We start from the raw sequence: 23,501 nt of genomic DNA, 5'->3' as shown, positions 1-23,501 counted from the left end.
AAAAAAAAAAAAAAGGAAAGAAATGACAGCTCAGCATAGTCCTGTGTTAAAATAAAAATCCCTTCTGCTGTCCTACCTGGCTGTTGGAACATGCCTTGTTTTTGAGATGGTAAAAAAGAAAAGGTCCAGCATCACATTTGAATCTCAACATAGATAGATCCAGCATGGGCTCCCTGGGTAGTGCTATGGTAAAGAACCTGCCTGCCAGTGCAGGAGACGTAATAAATGTGGGTTCAATCCCTGGGTCAAGAAGATCGCCCTGGAGGAGGGCATGGCAGCACACTCCAGTGTTCTTGCCTGTAGAATTCCATGGACAGAGGAACCTGTTGGGCTACAGTCCATAGGGTTGCTAAAAGTCAGACTGAAGCGACTTAGCATGCATGCTTGGTCGGATAAGTAGCAGGAGAGGCCCATTACAAAGGGCTGCAGGAACCTAGAGGAAGGAATATCTGGCTTTGTCTGGACAAGTTCAGCAAAGCATCATAGACATAGTGACACTTTAGGACGCCTCTCAGGTGTAAGCAGGATTATATGCAGGGACCATGGGAGGAGCCAGAGGCATTGCTGGCTGGGTCAGTCCTGTGTGGGGCGTCAGATGCTTGATCATCACATGGTATGCTTCAGGTCTCTGCTCCGTAGAGCTGTTTTGGTGGAGGGAGGTAACAGCAGCCAGGGCTGAAAGATTAGGTAGGGCTCGGTGTGTGACAGGGCTGAGTGCCATCCCTAAGTCTGGGGCCTCCATCCTGCTCATCTTTTGACCCCCGTCTTGATTGGCATCATGGGGGGTAACATTAAAAATATTTAATAAGCAGTATGGCATAGATCAGAGTGGTCAGAAGGAGGAGAGACCTCAGTCCCTCTTCTGTGTCAGACCTTTCATTGTTGGATGTGGTGTCTGCAGCATCCCCAGGGTTACAGACAGGGACAGAGCCTCAGCGGGGGAGCTAGGACCACAACCATTCACCAAACAGGTTGGGAGTATTTGTACTGTTTCAACTGCCAGTGCAGCTGATACAATGCCCTGCCACCAGACAGTTCCTGAAACAACTGGGAATTGCCCTTTCATTTCTCATCTCCTCCTTGCCCCTGGGACAAGGATGATTTCATTCCTTAAAGATGTCTTGAGTTGATCACCCTCTACTCTCCCCACTGCAATGTTAATGCTCTAAAAAGCAAAACTGATCAATTCCTCTGCCCTGATTAAAACTTTTAAGGGGATGACGTCCAGTGTCCTTTACCCCTGCCTGCCTGACACTCGTGGTCTGACCCCTGTTGTCTTTTTCACCTCACTCCCCATCATCCCCTGGGAACTTACTCCCTGGTGCCGTGGCCTACCTGTGGCAGCTGGGAAGGCCCTCCAGACTAGTCCTTCATATTGCATGTGGTAGGTGCTTCTGTTGAACATTGATAGATTAGCGTGGCATGCCTTCTTAGAAGTGCAGTTGGATTTTTGTTTGTTTGTTTAGGTAACAGCTTTGAATCAACTCCATTTCCTCAGTAAGGCAGAAGCCCTTAACATTGATAGACACTTCAGATAGTGACTGTAATCAGCTGTTGAGAGTAGTTGAATAAATGAATGAAAATTTTCATGTGCATTCAGGGGAGAATTTGCTACTGGGATCTTTGCGTCCATGGATTTAGTTTTAAGTAGCATCAGTGGCTTATCTCAACACAAGCAGTGTTTTCATGCACCATTTGTAAATAACATGGTAAGTATAAGAGGATTTTGTAGAGGACCAAGCAGTGTGCTCAACCGAGTTGACAAGAGTATGGACTCTGCCCCTATGGACCTTATGGTGAGGGAGCTCCCTAGTGAGGGAGCCAGACGAGAAGTAAGTAAATTTTGTCCGGCTTTGCTTTCCACCTGCCACTCTCATCTCTTACCTGGACCAGAGCAGTCAGCTCCATACTTGTCTCCCTGCAGCATGCAAGTCCTTAAACCCACTCTTCATGACATCGAAAGAGAATTTTTAAATATCTCAAGCAGGGTTTGTCTCTATCCTATTTAAGCCCATTCTTGACTCACATCACAGTTAGGCTAAAAATCCTAATTTCTTTCCATGGTCTCTAGGATCAAGTTTCATAGGGCTTCTGCCTACCCCTCCAGCCATGAATCTGGTCACCCTGACACAGTGGCCCTCTATTCCCCACTGTACCCCGAGATGTCCAGCAGGTCCAGTCACAAGAGGAGCCTCCAGTTCCTTGGACCCCCAAGCTCCCCCTTTTCCTTTGTTGCTGCTGCTCTCTGGCCCCCTCCATGGCTGGCTACGTCTCATTCCTCAGATCTTCCTGATGTCAGTCCCTTCCACTCCCACTACTGTTATTCTTTGTTTTTACCTTTTAATTTTATTTTGGAGTATAGTTGATCAACAATTAGTTTTATTAGTTTTATGTGTTCAGCAAAGGGATTCAGTTACACATATACATGTATCTATACTTTTTCAAATTTTTTCCCCATTTAGGTTGTTACATAATATTTAGCAGAGTTCCCTGTGCTATGCCGTAGTTCCTTGTTGGTTATCCATTTTAAATGTACATATTAAGCCCAAACTCCCTAACTATCCCTCCTCCCACTCTCTTCTCCTCTGGTAACTCTAAGTTCATTCTCCAAGTCTGTGAGTCTGTTTCTGGTTTGTAAATAAGTTCGTTTGTATCTTTTTTTTTTTTTTTTTTTTCAGATTTCTCATATAAGCAGTATCATGAAGTGTCTGCTACTGTTATTCTTTATCAAAGAGCTCTCCCTAGCACTTAACACAATTTGCATTTTTCTCTAAGTTTGTTGGAGAGAAAAGTTGTCTGAAATTAAAGCCTTTCTTTGTAGTTTAGAACTGAGAGGAGAGGCCTAGGTCTTGAGATTTGCCGTGTAGGCCTCCTTTCTTCTGATTCCAAAGGGACACCTAATTCAGTTACTTAGGCATAGCTCCTAAGTCACCTGTGACCAGCAAAAGCATTCTCTCTGCCAATTCTGGTCAAAATGAATATCTCCGACAAATAGGTTGTGCTCCATTGTAAAGGAAACATTTTGAAAATCAGGATACACTAACAGGGGCTTCCCTGATAGCTCAGTGGGTAAAGAATCCGCCTGCAGTGCAGGAGACCCCGGTTTGATCCCTGGGTCAGCAAGATCCTTTGGAGAAGGGATAGGCTAACCACTCCAGGATACTTGGGCTTCCAAGTATACTTGGTGCCTCAGATGGTAAAGAATCCACATGCAATGCAGGAGATCTGGGTTCGATCCCTGGGTTGGGAAGATCCCCTGGCAGAGGGCATGGCAACCCACTCCAGCGTTCTTGCCTGGAAAATCCCCATGGACAGAGGAACCTGGCGGGCTACAGTCCACAGTGTTGCAAAGAGTTGGATGAACCTAAGCACACAGCCCGTACACTGACAGAAGGATGGATGATGTTAGCCCTACAGACGGTTTGCCAAATCTGAATATATTCAGTCATTCAGAATAGACCTCTCTTTATAGACCTAAGATGAAGAGCAAGAATAAATAGTAATAAAACAATCAAATGCTGGAAAAGGAGGAGATGGTCAAACCTTAAAGGAATAACTCTGGTCTAGAAACAACATATAGTTAAAAATCTAAGGTATAAGGGAAAGGCAGGCTTCATGAGTCCTCAAGATACAAGTTTAGAGCAGATGCTATGGGGACACCAGAGGCTGAGCTGCAAGAGTTCTGAGGAAAGATGAGGGTGGGAGAGCTGGGGTGGGAAGAGATGGAAAAGGAGGGAAGGAGCAATAGAAGTCAAGCAGTACTGGATCTTTCAAAGTCTATTCAAGGGTAAGAGTGCATCGGTATCAGTTCAGTCGCTCAGTCGTGTCCGATTCTTTGCAACCCCATGAACTTCAGCACGCCAGGCCTCCCTGTCCATCACCAACTCCCAGAGTTTACCCAAACTCATGTCCATCAGGTTCGTGATACCATCCAACCATCTCATCCTCTTTCGTCCCCTTCTCCTCCTGCCCTAAATCTTTCCCAGCATCAGGGTCTTTTCAAATGAGTCAGCTCTTTGCATCAGGTGGCCAAAGTATTGGAGTTTCAGCTTCAACATCAGTCCTTCCAGTGAACACCCAGGACTGATCTCGTTTAGGATGGACTGTTTGGATCTTCTTGCAGTCCAAGGGACTCTCAGGAGCGCATGGCATCCCTCATAAGCGGATCCTCGACATGTTGGAGGTTGAATGCAATTATCTAGTTTGACACTTTGTTGTATGGTTTCGAAGGCAAGGTGACGGAGGGCCTTCTAATTTCACTAGACAGACCATATTTGTCTAGAAAATTATGATTCCATTCCCTGTGATTCACATTATTCAAAAGCTTCTGGTTTCCTGTTCCAGTTCTCTTAGCAGTAATTTACGGAAGTTATGCCTCTGGCCAACAGAAAATGTTTTTCTTTTATTTTTTGGTGGGGGGTGGTTTTTTTTCTCCTGTGGTGCACATATGTGCCTAGTGGTTTAGGACTAAAGGTTCCAACATCCTCCTTATAAATTCTAAAGCCTTTGAAAGAAAAATTGCAGTCAGTCCTTTCTACTCTGGGTTCTTCCTGCAGCCTGCCATGAGTCCTGTGCCGCCTGCTGGGGTCCCACAGAGAAGCACTGCCTGGCCTGCAGAGACGCCCTCCACGTGCTGAGAGAGGGCGGCTGTGAGAGCAGCTGTGGCGATGGGTTTTACAACAAGCAGGGGATTTGCAGTGGTAAGTGCCCCGCTTTGCAGGCCAAAGCGGTTTTTGCTCTTCCAGCATCCCTTGTTTCATTCAAATCATAGCACCAAAAATCATCTCTTCTTCTACTTAACAAATATGCAAACGATGCTAGGTTTGGTTTCCCCATGGGGCTTCCCAGGTGGCTTGGTGGTAAAGAATCTGCCTGCCAATGCAGGAGACACAAGAGATGTTGGGAAGATCCCCTGGAGAAAGAAATGTCAACCCACTGCAGTATTCTTGCCTGGAGAATCCCATGGACAGAGGAGCCTGGTGGGCTACAGACCATGGAATCGCAGAGTCAGACGTGGCTGAGCCCACATGCAGCATGCTAGAATTGGCAGTGTTCTATAGTTTGTGGAACATGTTTTTTCCCAGTGACAGAATCCCCTTGAGTACCTTTGTCCTCCAGCTGCTTGTTAGGTTGGGTGCTCTCTGTAACCTTGTCCTGCATGCATATGAGGAACACGAGGCTCAGGCCTCTTGCTTCAGACCCACAGCTGGAGGGAGAGGAGCCCAGCTTCCATATATGCATGGGGACCAAGGCGCTCCTTGGGACTCCCAGGCCAGCCAGGGGCCACCCTGCTTTTGGTGTTGGTGCCCCTGAATTGAAACTGAGACAGTTATTGTTTATTCAACCTTCAAGACGACTGCAGACAATAAGTTAACTCAACTTCATGCTCCTTGTGCAGAGCACTGTCCCACGTGAGAGGCAGGAACATGTGGGGAGAAAAAGCATGACCTGGGACAAGTTACTTAATCTCTTCCTGTGTCAATTTCCCATTTGTTAAATGGCGACAATAATCTTACCTGTGGGAGACAGAATGGCTCCTCAAAGATGCCCCGGTCCTGATCAGTAGCATGTGTGAATATTCTGCCTCAGGTGGCAAAAGAGACTTTGTAGGTATGATTAAGGTAAGGATCTTGAGATGGGGGTGGTTACCCTGGGTTATCTGAATGAGCCACTGTAATCACAAGGGTCCTAACAGGGAGGCAGGAGGATCAGAGTCAGAAAAGCAGACCTGAAACCGAAGCAGACTTTGGGAGCAATGCTGGGAAGGGGCCATGAGCATGCAGGCAGCCAATAGAACCTGGAAAGAGACAAGATATAAACAAAGAATGGATTCTCCCACCCAGAGCTTCCAGGAGGAATGCAGTCCTGCTAATGCTTTGATTTTAGGACTTCTGATCTCTTATGCAGTATGATAATAAATGTGTGTTGCTTTAAGCCACGTCTGTGGTCGTTTGTTACCGCAGCAATGAGAAACCAGCACATACCTAACTCAGAAGGCCACGCCAGGACTGAATTAATGTAGGTGAGGCATTTAACACAGTGCCTGGTACGGAATAAGTGCTTTGTGTTTAGTGTTTCATCCTCGCAGAAATTTTGTGAGGTAGTTATCATCATCCTCTGTTTTCAGATGAAGAAGCAGAGAGACCAAGAGACTCGCCTAAGGTCACAGAGCTAATGAGGGGCGGAGTTGGGATTCATGCTGGGTCTTCTGGGTTTAGACCTTAACTGCCCCATAATTGCTCTGGTGCTGCTATAAGATGACCCCTCCATATGTACCTCTGCCCGTTTCCCATCCCCTCTCCTTCTCCTCTCCCTTGATCCTCTTCTCTTCCTTCCTCCTTGTCTTCCTGTATGTGTGTACACACGTACTCAAGTCACGTCTGACTCTTTGTGACCCCATGGACTGTAGCCCACCAGGCTCCTCTGTCCATGGGCATTCTCCAGGCAAGAATACTGGAGTGGGTTGCCATTCCCTTCTTCAGGGGATCTTCCTAACCCAGGGATCAAACCTGCAGCTCTTGCATCTCTGTCAGTCTTTAGATCATCTAGCTATCCCTGTGGCTAGTCCACAGGGTGGGCACCTGATGGTGAATGAAAGGTTTGAATCAAGTTTATTGTGATGGTCAATATTGAAAAGTCAGATGACATTTAAAAAAAATTAATTAATTTATTTTAATTAGAGGCGAATTACTTTACAATATTGTAGTGGCTTTTGCCATGCGTTGACATGAATCAGCCATGGGTGTACATGTGTTCCCCATCCTGAACCCCTCACCCACCTCCCTCCCCATCCTATCCCTCAGGGTCATCCCAGTGCACCAGCCCTGAGCACCCTGTCTCATGCATTTTTTTTTTTTATAACTAAGTCCACTAAATTAAAAAATGTGCAGTGCATAAAACTTTCTCAAGTTATTATGCTCATTTTGTTTACTGAGCAGGGCAACAGCAGAAATGAGATGATCTCTGAGCCTTGACAAATGCACTTGTCTCAGAGAGGAGAGATAGCTCTTGGCAGCTGCTTGCTTAAAGCCGTGCAGGCATCCATCACTATCTCTGGTGTGAGAAACCTCACTCGATTTGGACAAGTCACAGGTGGCTTTTGTGTGGATTCAGGAGAGAATGAGGAAAGAAAAGCAGGCTGCCATTACCCTGAGCGTTTTAATCTTTTTCTGCCAGCATCACTCCCCTGTTCAGTTAAGCCAGATGTATTCTCCTAAGGTCGGCAGATGTCAAATTTGCACTAATTCAAAGGCCTGGAGGCATCTACTCTTTAATTCTCCGAGGAAGCTGGCTACTGTCACTGTCGAGAGGGGTGACACAGACCTGCTACCGAGTTGATGTTACCTGGATTGAGAAAGCTACTTTTGCTAGGCATGTGTGTGTGTGAAAGGAGTAATACAGTTAGTGTGAGCCTGAGGCAGTGAGGGGTGGGAGTCTACTTGGGCTAAGAGGTTGAGTGAAGGAAACCAGACCTCCTTGCAGACTGGAAGAATTTAAAAGAAGACAGCTGAACAGGTGGCTTTGGGAGAAAGTATACATCTGAAATGCTGTCTGTATACATTTTGAAACAAAGCAGAAAGAGAACTTTCAAACACAAAGATGGACGATTGCTGACATTAGTCAGCCAACCAGTCAACTGACCATTGGTTAATTAGTAATGCCTGCCATGTGCTTAGCAGATACAAGACTTTCTGATGCCATTGGCATTGACCAATGGCCCTTTTGATGGATGAAGCTGGAGTTTACGCTCTTCATAAAATTGCTCGAGTTCTCTAGGTCTGTGTCAAATGCCTTCAGAAAGGTTTGTATAAATATTTTCTAAAGCAATGGTGAGCCAAGTCACTGATTGCTATCGGAATGTTAATTAAGACGTCTGATGGTGATAAGCCGACTTACTTTCAATTCAGATTAGTGCTATTCGAGATAAAGCCCGGCTGGTGTTGGTTTAATAATTTATAACCCAAGCAACCCATATCTGTAGAAATCTTAAGTTGAGTGCTGAGAAAAATCCAGCACAACCTGTTATAAATGGTGGTTATAAATGGTGCTGTGCAATGGCTGAAAGAATTTACAATGACCAAGTTTGTCTGTGGTACACGCTTTGAGTTTTACAAATATTAGGTATAAAGGGTGGGGAAATTCGAAGGACAAAACCTCCTCATTGTTTAGTCATGTAAGTACCTGTGCTGTTATGAAGGGCTTTTCTGGTTCTGGCTAACACATAAATCAAAGTAGAGTCAGCGGTTTCTGTTAGACATTCTCTCTTCCTTCCGCCTCTCTTTTTCTTCTCTTTCCTTCCTTCCTTTTATACTGAATTCCCTTCCTTACCTGGGCGACTATTTTAAATTTTTTATCCTTGTGTTTTTATGGGCTCATGTCAAATGAGTTTTGTTTTCAGTGAGTATATGTGTATTTTTCTTAAATGATACTATGTTTTTTATATTAATTTGTTTTATTTGGAAAATAATTACAATATTGTGATGGTTCTTGCCATACATCAACATAAGTCAGCTACTGGTAATACATGTGCCTCCCTCATCCTGAACCCCCCTCCCACCGCCCTCCCTACCCCATCCCTCTGGGTTGTCCCAGAGCACCGGCTTTGGGTGCCCTGCTTAATGCATCCAACTTGCACTGGTCATCTGTTTTACATATGGTAATGTACATGTTGAAATGCTATTCTCTATACGTATATATACGTATTATATATATATATTTATATATATATTATACGTATATATATATTTTTCTTAAATGATACCATGTTGTAGAGTTCATACCAGTTTACAGAGTTCACGCCGTCCTTTTTTCACTCAGCAGTGTGTCTTTCAGATTGACCCATGTTGCTATAGTATCCAGGCCTTTGCTTCTCACTGCTGCGTGGTCCTTCCTGTCCTGCATTCCCACTCTCCCAGGGACAGACTCCCCGCATCTGTCCATCTGCATGCCATCACTAGGGAACACCAGTGAGCAACCTCCAACATGTCCTTTGATGAGCCTGCGGGGGTGGGAGGAAGATTCCCTAGGATTGATGGATAACCCCAGAACAAAATTACTGGTTTCTTTTTTTAATTTTAATTTATTCTTTATGTGTTGACTCTGCATTTTCTTTATGGGACTAAGTAGTGCCAGGTAGATCTCCCGCATCTATGCTCCCAAGCATCAGGGCTTTCTCATCTCCACATCCTGGCCATGACTTGACATTATCAAACTTCAGGTTTTTTCCTGGTCAATAGGTATACAGGGGCATTCTGTTTTAATTTGCTTAATTCTGATTATTAATGAGTTTGAGATTATCTTCAACTCCTGTTGGACTTTTGTGTTTCCTCTTTGATAAACTGCTTTTTAATGTGTCTTTCCCATTGTTTCATTGGCCATGCTTCCTTTTCATTGTTGATTTTATGGGGTTCTTTGCACCTTATGATACTAACTCTGTCAGCCTAAAATATGCAAACATTTCCCCATTTTGTTGCTTTTTAACCTTTAATGTGGTGCCCTTCACTGAACAAAAATATGTAATTCATTATTTTTTAATTTAATATTTTGCTTTTGAAATTTTAAGATAAAGATCTACCCTGCTCAAGTTCACAAAGAAATTGTACTACAATTAATAGAAGAAATTCTGTTAATTTCAGTTTAAATTTTATGTAGGCTGATCCGTCTAGAGTGATCCATCTCACTTCTGTGAGATGCAGTTTGATTTTTCTCCATTTCATGATCCAGTTTTCCCAGCATTCAATCTTTCTCCATTGATCTTTATTGAATATTAAATTTTCATATGCACATAGGTCTGTCTCTGAGGTATTTCATAGTCTAAATTTCTATTCCTATACCACTGTCATATTGTTTTGTTTTATTCCTTAATTTCTATTGCTTTGCAATATGTCTCAATGTCTGATTGGGCAAATTATCCCTTTCTTTCCTTTTTACTTATCTCCCACCTTGATATTTATTACATTAATAACATTTCTAGCAAAACCAAGTAGCAAGTTTAATAACTGAATTCACATCAATAAGTTTTATTTTGATCCATTAGCCAGTTTGGAAAAAAGCCATATTGATTAAAGGGATTAAAAGTCAAAAGTACCTTTTTCTTTGCTTCATATAATTATTTTTTAATGCAATGGCTATAAAACTCCAAACATCAGATGCAAAATCCAATGGTAAGGCTCTCAAGACATGGATTTTTGTCTTACATTTTTTAAAGTAGACATAATGGCTCAGCTGGTAAAGAATCCACCTGCAAGTGGGAGACCTGGGTTCCATCCCTGGGTTGGGAAGATCCCCTGGAGAAGGGAAAGGCTACCCATTCCAGTATTCTGGCCCGGAGAATTCCAAGGACTGTATAGTCCATGGGGTCGCAGAGTCGGACGTGACTGAGTGACTTTCGATTTCATTTTTCACTTCTTGTAGTGCTAATAGTAGAATACATCAACCTTAATCTTATGAAAGCAGCACATTCTTAGGAGCAGCTTGTATATAAAAAGTATCAGCATCAGTGGTTTGAATGTAAAAATTTATTTTTTAAGTCAAAGTATGCAACAGATGGCTTCCCAGGTGGTACTAGTGGTAAAGAACCCACCTGCCAATGCAGGAGACATAGGAGATCACTAGTTTGATCTCTGGGTTGGGAAGATCCTTTGGAGGTGGGCATGGTAACCCACTCTAGTAGTCTTGCCTGGAGAATCCCATGGACAGGGAGTCTGGTGGGATATAGTCCGTAGGGTCACAGTCAGACACTACTGAAGGGGCATAGCATACATGCACACATGCAGCAAATAAAATCTACAGAAAACAAATTTTCCCATCACAATCTGTTGCTGTACTAAGTAGTATTTTGAAAACACATTCCTTCAGTCATTATAAAATTCTTAAAATACAAAAGAAATCTATAAGAAAGTCTAGTAGACCCAGAAGCTGTTGGTATGACGTTTATATCTGTGGTTATGCTTTTAGTCCATCCTACACCATCCACTTCCACTCATGCCACCTTGCCCATGGTAACCACGACTGCCTCCACCACTCAGGCCATAACCGCTCAAGCCATCAGGAGAACTGTATCCTCCACTGTAATTGTTCCCCATTCCCATCCTTACAGCTGACCCATGGGCTCCTTGATTATCCATTCCATCTCTGCCGTAACCTCCCATTCCTGAGCCACCTTCCAGGAGTTTGATTCAAGAAGAGTTCAATGGATTGATGTTACATGTTATTCTTCTCTTTGGACATGGCAGCTACTGCATCTTCATGTGTCACAAACTCTACATCTTCTTCTCCTGTTGCCTGCCATCAGCTCCGATATCAGTATGCACTTGGATTGAATTTAGCGGTGAGAAGAAATTAGCAGTGTCATCTTCAGGTGCTTGAAAACGTGGTCCTCTCATATGTACAAAATGACTACCATGAAAACCCTGAACTTGCATCACCAACTCCACCATAGCCATGTCCTCCCATACCTCTTCCATCTCTCATGCTGTTATCAAAGCCATCATTTCCATAGCCATAATCACTGTGGCCACCAAAGTCATCAAAACCTCCATTATCACCATCATACCCATCATCTTCTCATCGAATTCTGGCATACATGCTTCCATGCCCAGCTCCTCAATAATTTCCTCTTCCTCCTATTGGTCTATTGTATGGTCCCGGTTGTTGGCCCAGCAGACTTCTTGGTGGGTCATAAAATCCTTTGATTTCCTTCCTGCTACTTCTGAAGTTCTCAATACCCCTGTGCCTCATTCTTTCCTTGTGATTCCCCAGTGCATTGTCTGCTCTCTCCTTTGAAGCAAAGGCACGGAGGCCTCCCCTGAGCTCCTCCTGTGGTAGTCCGTTGTCAGCATTATCCCATTTGGCACGATTTCCAACCCTTGAAAGAACTGTTTCCTCTTTGCCACAATCAGATGGCAGTCCACGAAGTTGTACTGTCCATCACTAGCGTCATTTGTGCCATTATGTTTCACAAGCCAATCCATCACAATACTGTTTGATTTAAATGCCCCTTTTACTTCAGGTGCCCTGTTGGGTCACAGTTAGTGCTGACTCCGGTGCTCATGGGGTCTAGTTGTGAGGAGGGAGAAGTTGCCCACCTCGTGTTCTGCTCCCACAGTGGTTCTTCCGACTGTCTCCAGCAGTGGCAACAGCCCCCTTTTGCACTTTTATGAAGTATTCATGAACTTTAGAGTATGGTTATTGAATTGCTATCAAATTTCAACTAGCAGTTTTATTAATATTGTATTGAAGTTTAGACTAGTTTGGAGAGAAATGACATCGTCCTAGTAATTTTATTTTAATTTACAATTTTTACTCCAAGTATTACTTTAGGTGTATCCTAAAACATTTGATCTGTAATGATTTTATTGTTGGGCAATTCTGATTTTTTAAAAAGTTCTTTATTTCTGGGAAAATCTATTTAGTTTGTAGATTATTCAGTTTTGTTGAGATGTCCATTCTAGAATTAGAAGCTTCAGAACTTTTTGGAAGGTGGGAGTGAAGAACAGTTTTTAGATACATTTTTTTGGTTCCTTGCTCCAGTTATGAGTAGAGAACCTGACTTTCTCTTTCTCTGATATGAAGCCCATCGCCTTGTTCATTATTGAAGATCTTGCCTTACATGTTTGCCTTGAGAGAGACTGAATCATCTAGGGAGCACGGTGGAACTTTCAGTTCAGTTCAGTTCAGTTTAGTTGCTCAGTCATGTCTGACTCTTTGCGACCCCATGGACGGCAACACACCAGGCTTCCCTGTCCATCACCAACTCCTGGAGTTCACCCAAACTCATGTCCAATGAGTTGGTGATGCCATCCAACCATCTCATCCTCTGTTGTCCCCTTCTCCTCCTGCCTTCAGTCTTTCCGAGCATCAGGGTCTTTTCAAATGAGTCAGCTCTTTGCATCAGGTGGCCAAAGTGTTGGAGTTTCAACTTCAACATCAGTCCTTCCAATGAATATTCAGGACTGATCTCCTTTAGGATGGACTGGTTGGATCTCCTTGCAGTCCAAGGGACTCTCAAGAGTCTTTCTCCAACACGACAGTTCAAAAGCATCAATCCTTCACCCCTCACCTTTCTTTATAGTCCAGCTCTTACATCCATACATGACTACTGGAAAAACCATAGCCTTGACTAGACGGACCTTTGTTGGCAAAGTAATGTCTCTACTTCTTAATATGCTGTCTAGGTTGGTCATAACTTTCCTTCCAAGGAGTAAGCATCTTTTAATTTCATGGCTGCAGTCACCATCTGCAGTGATTTTGGAGCCCCCAAAAATAGTCAGCCACTATTTCCACTGTTTCCCCATCTATTTGCCATGAAATGATGGGACGAGATGCCATGGTCTTAGTCTTCTGAATGTTGAGCTTTAAGCCAACTTTTTCACTCTCCTCTTTTACTTTCATCAAGAGGCTCTTTAGTTCCTCTTCACTTTTTGCCATAAGGGTGCTGTCATCTGCATATCTGAGGTTATTGATATTTCTCCTGGCAATCTTGATTCCAGCTTCTGCTTCTTCCAGCCCAGCGTTTCTCATGATGTACTCTGCATAGAAGTTAAATAAGCAGGGTGACAACATACAGCCTTGATGTACTCCTTTTCCTATTTGGAACCAGTGTGTTGTTCCATGTCCAGTTCTAACTGTTACTTCCTGACCTGCACGCAGATTTCTCAAGAGGCAGGTCAAGTGGTCTGGTATTCCCATCTCTTCCAGAATTTTCCACAGTGTGTTGTGATCCATACCACCAAAGGCTTTGTCATAGTAAATAAAGCAGAAATAGATGTTTTTCTGGAACCCTCTTGCTTTTTCAGTGGTCCAGCGGATGTTGGCAATTTGATCTCCAGTTCCTCTGGCTTTTCTAAAACCAGCTTGAACATCTGGAAGTTCATGGTTCACATGTTACTGAAGCCTGACTTGGAAAATTTTGAGCATTACTTTACTAGCGTGTGAAATGAGTGCAATTGTGCGGTAGTTTGAGCATTCTTTGGCATTGCCTTTCTTTGGGATTGGAATGAAAACTGACCTTGTCCCGTCCTGTGGCCACTGCTCAGTTTTCCAAATTTGCTGGCATATTGAGTGCAGCACTTCTACAGCATCATCTTTTAGGATTTGAAATAGCTCAACTGGAATTCCATCACCTCCACTACCTTTGTTCGTAGTGATGCTTCCCAAAGCCCACTTGACTTCACATTCTAGGAAGTCCGGGTCTAGGTGAGTGATCACACCATCGTGATTATTTGGGTCGTGAAGATCTATTTTGTACAGTTCTTCTGTGTATTCTTGCCACCTCTTCTTAATTTCTTCTTCTTCTGTTAGGTGCATACCATTTCTGTCCTTTATTGACCCCATCTTTGCATGAAATGTTCCCTTGGTATCTCTAATTTTCTTGAAGAGATCTCTAGTCTTTCCCTTTCTATTATTTTCCTCTATTTCTTTACACTGATCACTGGGGAAGGCTTTCTTATCTCTCCTTGCTATTCTTTGGAACTCTGCATTCAAACGGGTATATCTTTCCTTTTATCCTTTATTTGACTCCATCAATTGCCATAGTTTTCCTCAAGTTCTTTAAATGTTTTTCAGGAAGTTAGGATGGTGTAGGTGGATTAAGAGGACAGACAGAATAAATCTCTCGGTAGTTCTCTGTTCCTGAATCATCCGTTCTCTGATAGTGAGAAGAAGTTGGTTTGGCTTGTTTTTAAAGAATTTAGCCACGAGTGTGGAGTAGGTTGAGTCATAGACTTACCTGCGATTGCATTTACCCTCAACTCTGTTTTCTGTTCAGCAAAGGAGGACTTTGTTCTATTCAAGGCTAATCTCTCCATCTGTACTTTTGAATATATCTCTCTTCTTTCTCCTAGATATGCTTTCAGCAATTATTCAAACTCTTCTCTTTTTAAAAACCTCTCCTGAGGTCTGTATTTGCCTTGGGCTTTTACAGTGCTGGAGAAACAATACGTCTTCTTACACATGTTTGCGTGCTAAGTTGCTTCAGTCATGTCCAATTCTGTCACGTCTGTGGACTGTAGCCCTCCAGGCAAGAATACTGGAGTGGCTAGCGGTACCCTTCTCCAGGGGATCTTTCCCACCCAGGGATCGAACCTGTGTCTCTTAAGTCTTCTGCATTGGCAGGTGGATTCTTTACCACTAGTGCCACCTGCTGCTGCTGCTGCTGAGTCGCTTCAGTCATGTCCGACTCTGTGTGACCCCATAGACGGCAGCCCACCAGGCTCCCCCGTCCCTGGGATTCTCCAGGCAAGAACACTGGAGTGGGTTGCCATTTCCTTCTCCAATGCATGCATGCATGCTAAGTCGCTTCAGTCATGTCCAACCCTGTGCGACCCCATGGACAGCAGCCCAGCAGGCTCCTCTGTCCACAGGATTCTCTCGGTAAGAACACTGGAGTGGGTTGCCATTTCCTTCTCCAAGTGCCACCTGGGGAATGCCTTTACTGAGTAAATCAACTCGTTTGTGATTTCACCAACCACACCTGTATATGATGACCCCCAGGGCCCTCCCCTGAGTCTCAGAACTGTCAGTCAGGCTGTTTACTGGACTGCACATGTCCCAGATGCACCCCGACACCTGCTCTTTTTTTTGTCCCTCGAGTAGCATCACTCATTCCCTGTACCAGACCCCTGGCAGCCATCTGAGACACTTCCACCTACACAGCTCTTAACTCTGTCAACCTCATTCACAGACTTGATGCAGCTCCCAGTCATCTTGTTCTCCGAGCATTTCCACAATTTGCCAACTTGGTCCCCAACTCTCCTCCTCACCCCTCCAAACTCCAAACCCCTCCACCCAGCTGAAGCCAAAGTGATCCTGCTTAAACACAAACATAGCCATATTTTTACTCTGTGAAAAAGCCTAATGAATGGGACAGTGTTAGCCACTCAGTCATGCCCGCCTCTTTGCGACCCCATCGATAGTAGCCTACCAGGCCTCTCTGTCCATGGGATTCTCTAGGCAAGAATACTAGGGTGGGTTGTCATTTCCTCCTCCAGGGGATCTTCCCAACCCAATCAAACCCAGTCTGCATTGCAGGCAGATTCTTACCTTCTGAGCCACCAGGGAAACCCAAAAACTGTGTAGAGAGAGGCTCCTGAAATCTTTCATAAGATGAGCATCTAGACTATGGAGTCTGGTAGACTTCTGTAATCTGGCCCTTCCCACTTTTCCAGCCGAAAAAACAGAACTGCTGTTTCCCAGCCTTTCTCTGAGCAAACTCCAGGAGATGGTGAAGGACAGGAAAGCCTGGTGTGCTGCAGTTCATGGCTTTCCCAGGTTCTAGGCCTGTACTTGCTTGGCTGCTTCAGCTGAGAGTACATTCCCATCAGCTTGGCATGGTCTGATATCTAAGACAGCACTCAAGCATCATTTCTTCCATGAATCCTTTCCTCACCTTTCATACTTCTTACCCTACACACATTTTGTTGAAATTTTTATGATGCTTATACAGACCAATCTGAGCAATACATTTAGTATTCCTAATATTGCATGTGTTTATTCCCCTCCTGTAGACTTAATAAGCCCCTCAAAGCTGAGACCAGGTTGATTTGGATTTTGTGTCTCTACTACCTGGCACAGTACTTGACACAGAGTTTAAGAAATGTGTTCAGGGCTCACTGAATGAATAAGTGAATGAGTAGATCCTAGAAGATTGTGTGAAGCTCAGCAATTTCACCCCAAGTTTTATAGCATGGCCTTGCTTAGTAGAACTCTGAATACTCTCTCCAACTAGGGTTGTCAGATGAAATACAGGATGAACTATTTTGGACAAACTTAAACTAAAAAATTATTCTTTATTTATCTGGACATTCAAATTTAACTGAGCATCTGGTATTTTATTTGTTAAATCTGGGAACCCTACTGCCAAAGCTGTTTTGACTTTAAATCCCATATTAAATTGGACACACTGGTAGGTGAACCTCAGAATATTTGTTATGCTTAGTTCAGTGAATACTTATTGAGTTCTCCTTCCACTGTGAATACAGAAAAGTTTGAATCAAGGAAACAGACCTCAGCTGAGCAGCCAGAAATGTGATTACTATGTTGATGCCAACTGTGGACGTTGAAAGAACAGTCTTTCTGAGCTCGCTTTGTTCAGTATTGATTTTCTCTGATGGGTTTTCTTCCCCTTTAGCTTGTGATCAATCCTGTAAGAATTGTGGCCCCAGTAGCCCCAGATGTCTTACCTGTGTGGAGAAGACTGTGTGGCATGATGGGAAATGCATTTCTGAATGCCCTGGTGGGTACTATGCTGATGCTACTGGGAGATGTAAAGGTAAGTTACAGGGGTAACTGTTATCATCGTCCTCCTCATCATCAAAAAAGTAATTAGCACATGTTTGATTACACTCAGTGCTGCATGCTGCTCACTTGGAAGTTTGTGTGCGTGGTAAGTAAGTGGCAAGTTAGAAGGAAAATGTATCTGGTATGAGGGTGGGGAATATGGGTGGATGCTGGGGGACTAATGTGATTAAGTAAGGGGCTTACACATACCAATCATCATTAGAGATCACGGGATCATTTTGAAATGCCAAGAAAACCTCTAAAATCTTCACACAGTCCTTGTGTGCTTGTCAACCATTACTCACTCAGGTTGTAGGTAGGAGAGAACCATTCTTTAGATGGCATTTGTAAACACATATATTGGCAACTACAGCACACCAGGAAAATAAAAAAGCAAACCAAGTTTGATAGCTTATAAAGCTAAAGTGTGTATTTATTGAAAATTTGGTTTTATGTGCTATTTATTTAGTTTTTTTTTTCAGACTCATACATCTTAAACCAGGAAACATTCCCGTTTGAGATGGGAACTTACTGCTGCCTCAGACACCCTGATTGCCCTTCTTCTCTGAAACAAATGTGCATATTCTTACTTCCACTTCTAGTGTCTGTTTGGGCAGGACATTTAGACCTGTCCTACTGCCTTGTCTCATCAACCTCCTGTTTGTTTGTCAGCCTCTTTACTCATCCACTCTCTATCTCTTGTCCTCAGTATTCTGTCCCCAGCGATCTCCTCCTGTCTCCTCCACACTCCCCTCTTCTAGCTCCTGACCATGGCCCTCCAGAACCTTCTTCTAGGGTTCACTCCTATTCCTTAGAACAGCGTGGTGCCATCTGCCTCTTGGAGCCAGAGTGTTCCATTGTTACTAGCCAGGACCAAAGCAGGAGAGAGGCATGCCTGACACTGCCATATATAGTGGTCAAATCCTTTTACATAATTATTACTTAGACTCCCAACCTCTCACCATGCATATGTCAAGGAAACTAGGCCTGGAGACACCCAGTCTTGGCTAAGGACATAAGCCAGGGGACAGGCCCTTCAAAAATACCAGGGGTCTCAACACCCAGATCCATGAACTTTCTCCTCTTCCCTATTCACCTGGGGAGTCTTAGGTTCAGATAGACCTAGGGCTAAATTCCAGCTCTGCTACTAACTAGCTTTGTGATCTTGGGTAAATTTTTTAACTTTCCATGACCTTGATTTTCTCATCTGTAGAATGAGGTTAATACTACCTACTGCATTAACATTGCTATGAAGATTAGAAGTGGCAATATATATAAAACACAATACAAAGACTAAATAAAGGATTTGTGTTGAGTTACTCAGTCGTGGCAACTCTTTGCAACTTTGTAGCCTGCCAGGCTCCTCTGTCCATGGAGTTTTTGAGGCAAGAGTCCTGGAGTGGGTTGCTACTTCCTCTTCCAGGGGATCTTCCTGACCCAGGGATTGAACCCAGGTCTCTTGCATCTCCTGCATTGCATCCCCTTCACCCCTGTGCCACCTGGGAAGCACAAATAAAGGGTAGCTAATAAATAATAGAAGTGGATGAAAGATGGGCAAAGTTGCAATGTGAGCAGTGCTGGTAACATAACCACCTCCAAACACATATGCCCCTTGATTTGGTGCAACACGTGAGGGGGATTGAGGATAGAAAAGAGGGCTTCTTAGCACATGAAGAGATCCAACCAGTCCATCCTAGAGGAAATCAGTCCTGAGTGTTCATTGGAAGGACTGATGTTGAAGTGAAACTCCAATACTTTGGCCACCTGATACAAAAAACTGACTCATTTGAAAAAGACCTTGATGCTGGGAAAGATTGAAGGTGGGAGGAGAAGGGGACAACAGAGGATGAGATGGTTGGATGGCATCACCGACTCAATGGACATGAGTTTGTGTCAACTCTGGGAGTTGGTGATGGACAGGGAGGCCTGGCGTGCTGCAGTCCGTGGGGTCGCGAAGAGTCGGACACGACTGAAAGACTGAACTGAACTAGCACATGAGGGGCCCAGCCAAGAAGTGGACGCTCTAGTGACCTCGGTCCCACTGTGTTCGTTTCTTCCGCAGTTTGTCACAACTCGTGCGCCAGCTGCTCAGGACCCACGGCCTCTCACTGCACCAGCTGCGTCCACCCCCAGGCCCTGCGCCAAGGCCACTGTCTGCCCAGCTGTGGGGAGGGCTTCTACCCCGACCACGGTGTCTGCAAAGGTGTTGTTGGTGTCGTCATCACCATTTATTTATTTATTTGCTATGCTGGGACTTCGTTGCTGCATTCAGGCTTCTCGAGTTGAGCTTTGCAGGCTCAGTAGTTGTGGCAAATGGACCTAGTTGCCCCAGGGCGTATGGAGTCTTAGTTCCAGGACCAGGGATTTAACTCCCCACCCTCTGCATTGGAAAGTGGATTTTTAACCCCTGGATTACCAGAGAAGTCCCTTACCATCATTCCTGATAGACTTTCCCATCACAAGGACATAAAGATAAGTTATTTTGTGGGGCAGCTCTTCCTCTAGTGTATCCCATGTGATTATGCCTGCATTATAAGGTTTTTTTGTTGTTGTTGTTATCAAAGGGAGAATCTGAAAAATCACATTTGAATATTTGTCATAACACTCAATGAGCCACCACCATCTTTCTGGCCATCCTTGAGGGGAATGTCATTCCCTTTCCTGTGCATTAAAATGAACCCAGCTCTTCTTTTCTCTCTTTTCAATCTTCTGAGCATTACTAATGTTTTTCTTAGTCTTCATTTTGTTTTTCCCTGAAGAACTTCTTTTTGTTAATGATACTGCTAAGCAAACTGAGACTTAACCAGCAATGCCTCTGGGCTGAGTAAAATGGAAAATCTTCCATAGCTATTTGCTGAAAAGGCTCTCGGCTCATAGGGAGGGCAATCTCCTTTGAGTCTTTTGAAACTGGAACATTGGGAGCAAACATTTTAATTAAGCGAACTTAATTTATGTTTATTTATACATAGGGCACCTTGGAAAAGTTGTGAAGGATAGTTACAAGGGGGAAAAAAACATATTTAAAACAGGGCAGCTGCTCTAAATATCCCAAAAAAGACAATTTAGAGAATCTTTGAAGAGACGGGAGCAACCATTATATCAGACTGTGGGCAGGAGAGATTTTGAGTACTCTGGCTCTGATTCTCACCAGCAGTCAAGGAAAACCAGAAACCATGATGGATTGTTATACTTGTTGCTGCTCTAAAGGGGCCTCTTCCTTGTCTAGGAAAGCAGCCTTTCCTCACATAAATTCTAACAGAAATTTGTTGCCTGGACCCCTCTGTAGTGGGTGATGGATGCTGTAATGGACAGTGACACAACTACCATTTTTGCACATAATAGAGTAACAGCCTTTATAGGAATGCTTCTTAAAAATCTTCCATTAAAAACTGAGATTATAACATTATAGCGTCATCCACTGTATGTGACTCTCTGGAGAAACAAGCCAATATTGTCCAGTTTGTTTTTTTCTTCCCTCCGTGATCTAGCCTGGCAGCTCTTCTAGGACCTGAGAGACGTGGCTAGTTAGCATCACCCTCATTTGGCCTCTCACAGATATTGTTATTATCCCTCTGGGCTTTGTGGAGAATGCTGGAAAAACAGTTATCTGCAAGGTTGTATCTGGTGAACTTTTCTGAGTGAATCAGACTTCCTTAGGGACTCCCCTTGGTTGCAATGCTTATCTAATCCTTGGATTGATTCCTGCATTTTGTTCCTCTTGGCAGCCTGTCATTCCTCTTGCTTGACTTGTGTGGGTCCAGCACATTCCCACTGCACCCAGTGTAGGAAGCCGGAGGATGGACTGCAGTTTCAGCCGATGTCGGGTGCAAACATCACCTCGGGCGAGTGTCTGTCCCCTTGCAGAGCCCAGTTTTACTTGGAGAACACTGGACTGTGTGAAGGTGAGTAAGCCTGATTGGAGGAAATATGTAGGTAGCTTCCAGGCTTACCTCTTGAGGGGTTCTGTGAGGTGGGACCCAAGCCAAAAGTTCTTTGTTTTCCCGCCACAATAGTTTCTGAGTGTTTCCGGGTGGAAGACCGACATGTAAGAGAATGACCCCACTGACATCCCCCTTCCTTTGGTGAATAACAGGTGATCTTAAAGAGTTAGTTCCTTTTACTCCACTATCCCCAGAGTCACACTCTCAGAAATTCCAGGTGGGGATTCTTTCAGAGACAGTATGAGTAGCTGAGACAGACACGGAGCACATTGTAGAATTCTATTTGTTTTAATTTGCTACTCTGCATATAAATTGATCTCTTCAGGACAAAATCTGGATTTATGTCAAAATTTAGAAGTGATTCCTGCCCTTGCTTTGGTGTAGTGCCTATAGAGAATTGATGCCATTCTGACTGGTGTGACTCAGAGCTGGGTCATCTATAAGTGGTTGAAGATGAGATGAAGGGATGCATGCATGTGTGGTTGTTCAGTTGTGTCTGATGCTTTGTTTCCCCATGAATTGTAGCCCACGAGACTCCCATGTCCATGGAATTTCCCAGACAAGAATACTCGACTGGATAGTCATTCTCTTTTTCCAGAGAATCTTCCCAACCAAGGGATTGAACCCAGGTATCCTACATTGCAGGTAGATTTTTTACCATTTGAGCCATCAGGGAAGTCCCAATTTCTTAGGAGGTAGGGGAGGCCCCTCTCTGCTCCTGTAAGAACCTTCCTTGCTATTGGATGAATTTTTTGACTCTTGGGCTACTTGGGGAAAAATCCACTACTTATATCTTTCATTATGAACATATGTTCATTAAGGGGAATTTTGAATGCAGAAAAAAGTAGAAAAATAATCTCTCCACGATCTACCTGCCTAAACCCAATTGCCTTTCATTTTGCTATAATATGTCTGAGTCGTTTCTTTTCCCCTGTGCATAGCTTTGAATTTTTATTTTTGCACCATAATTGTAAGCATACTACAGATTCAGTGGTGTATTTGACAATCCCACTTATTAAAATGGCTTCACTCTTACACTGGAATATATACTCACATGGAAACGCTGGATTTCAAGGTTAGGTTAAAAGGCTTTGGACACGGTGAGTGATATGGCATAGTAGAAAGTATGTGGAATTGGAATACAGAGACCCCAGGCCAGATTCTTAAGCTCTCAGAGCCTTCGCATCTGCAGTATTAGAATAGGGATAATTGATTTGCACACACGCTTTTTTTGCCAGGATCAAAGGAGGTGCAGAGCGTGAAAGTGCTTGGTAACTTGTAAAGCCCTCATGATCACTTGGTATAAATCTCGGTCCATGTGCTCAGGTATTCGGGGACATTATAAGGGTCACCCCCTGATCCGTGGGATGCACCAGCTACAGCGTGTTTACATGGAGTCTAAAATTGGAGGAGGGCCTCTACTCCCCAGAACACTGGTTTCCACCCATGTATGCCTTGTGCAAGCTTCCCATGGTCCCTTAAACTCTCACAACTCTGTTTCAACAACCACTTACAAAATATGGGTATCTTTGCTGCTAAGAGCTCCAAAGCCTCTCTTTCTGTTTTGCAAATAAGATCATTTATACCATTTTTCTAGATTCAGCATACAGACACCAAGAGGTAAAGGCGGGAGTGGGATGAATGGGGAGATTGTGCTTGACATGCATATACTGTTGCTACTCTGTTTAAAATAGAAACCTGATGAGAGCGTTCTGTGTAGCTGTGGGAACACCATGCATGCTCTATGGGGAAATGAATGGGAAGGAAATACAAAAAGGAGGGACATATGTATATGTACAGCTCATTCGCTTTGCTATGCTATAGAAACCATCAGAACATTCTAAAGCAACTATTTTATTATTGTTGTTTAGCCGCTAAGTTGTGTCGGACTTTTTGCGACCCTGTGGACTGTAGCCTGCCAGTTTCCTCTGTCTATGGGATTTCCCAGGCAAGAATACTGGAGTGGGTTGCCATTTCCTTTTCCAGGAGATCTTCCCAGACCAGAGATCGAGTCCACAGCTCTTGCATTGGCAAGTAAGTGAAGTAAATAAAGAAGAAACTTGCCTAGGCTGTTCACCATGATTAGTCTCTTTCTGCAATTTTGATCACTTCATTGAAAAAGAAAATTAGGGAATTTAGAGAGGGATCAGAAGAGATAAACAAAAATGATGACCATTTTAAAAGATAAATTGTCAATAAAAATGAGAGTAACCAGGGCTTCTCAGGTGACACCGTGGTAAAGAATCTGCCTGCCAATGCAGGAGACACATGAGGTGCAGGTTC

At 43.8% G+C, this 23,501-nt stretch overlaps 1 protein-coding gene and 1 pseudogene across 3 annotated transcripts in view; one reads left to right on the top strand and one right to left on the bottom strand.

Annotated features, from left to right (window-relative positions):
* Window positions 1-23,501, top strand: part of FRAS1 (Fraser extracellular matrix complex subunit 1) — a 502,305-nt gene that overhangs the window by 250,484 nt on the left and 228,320 nt on the right. For all 3 annotated transcript variants that reach the window (XM_043906392.1, XM_043906393.1, XM_043906394.1), the window contains 4 exons: window positions 4,557-4,700; window positions 17,129-17,269; window positions 19,340-19,480; window positions 21,003-21,179. In XM_043906392.1, the coding sequence (XP_043762327.1) occupies window positions 4,557-4,700; window positions 17,129-17,269; window positions 19,340-19,480; window positions 21,003-21,179 (603 nt within the window). The remainder of the gene's footprint in view (window positions 1-4,556; window positions 4,701-17,128; window positions 17,270-19,339; window positions 19,481-21,002; window positions 21,180-23,501) is intronic.
* Window positions 10,953-12,078, bottom strand: LOC122696204 (annotated as a pseudogene).

The sequence above is a fragment of the Cervus elaphus genome, chromosome 6, assembly GCF_910594005.1.
Source record: "Cervus elaphus chromosome 6, mCerEla1.1, whole genome shotgun sequence".
NCBI classification, from domain to species: Eukaryota; Metazoa; Chordata; class Mammalia; order Artiodactyla; family Cervidae; genus Cervus; species Cervus elaphus.
Note: the sequence above shows the minus strand (reverse complement) of the source record. Positions and strands in the feature narration are given on the sequence as shown.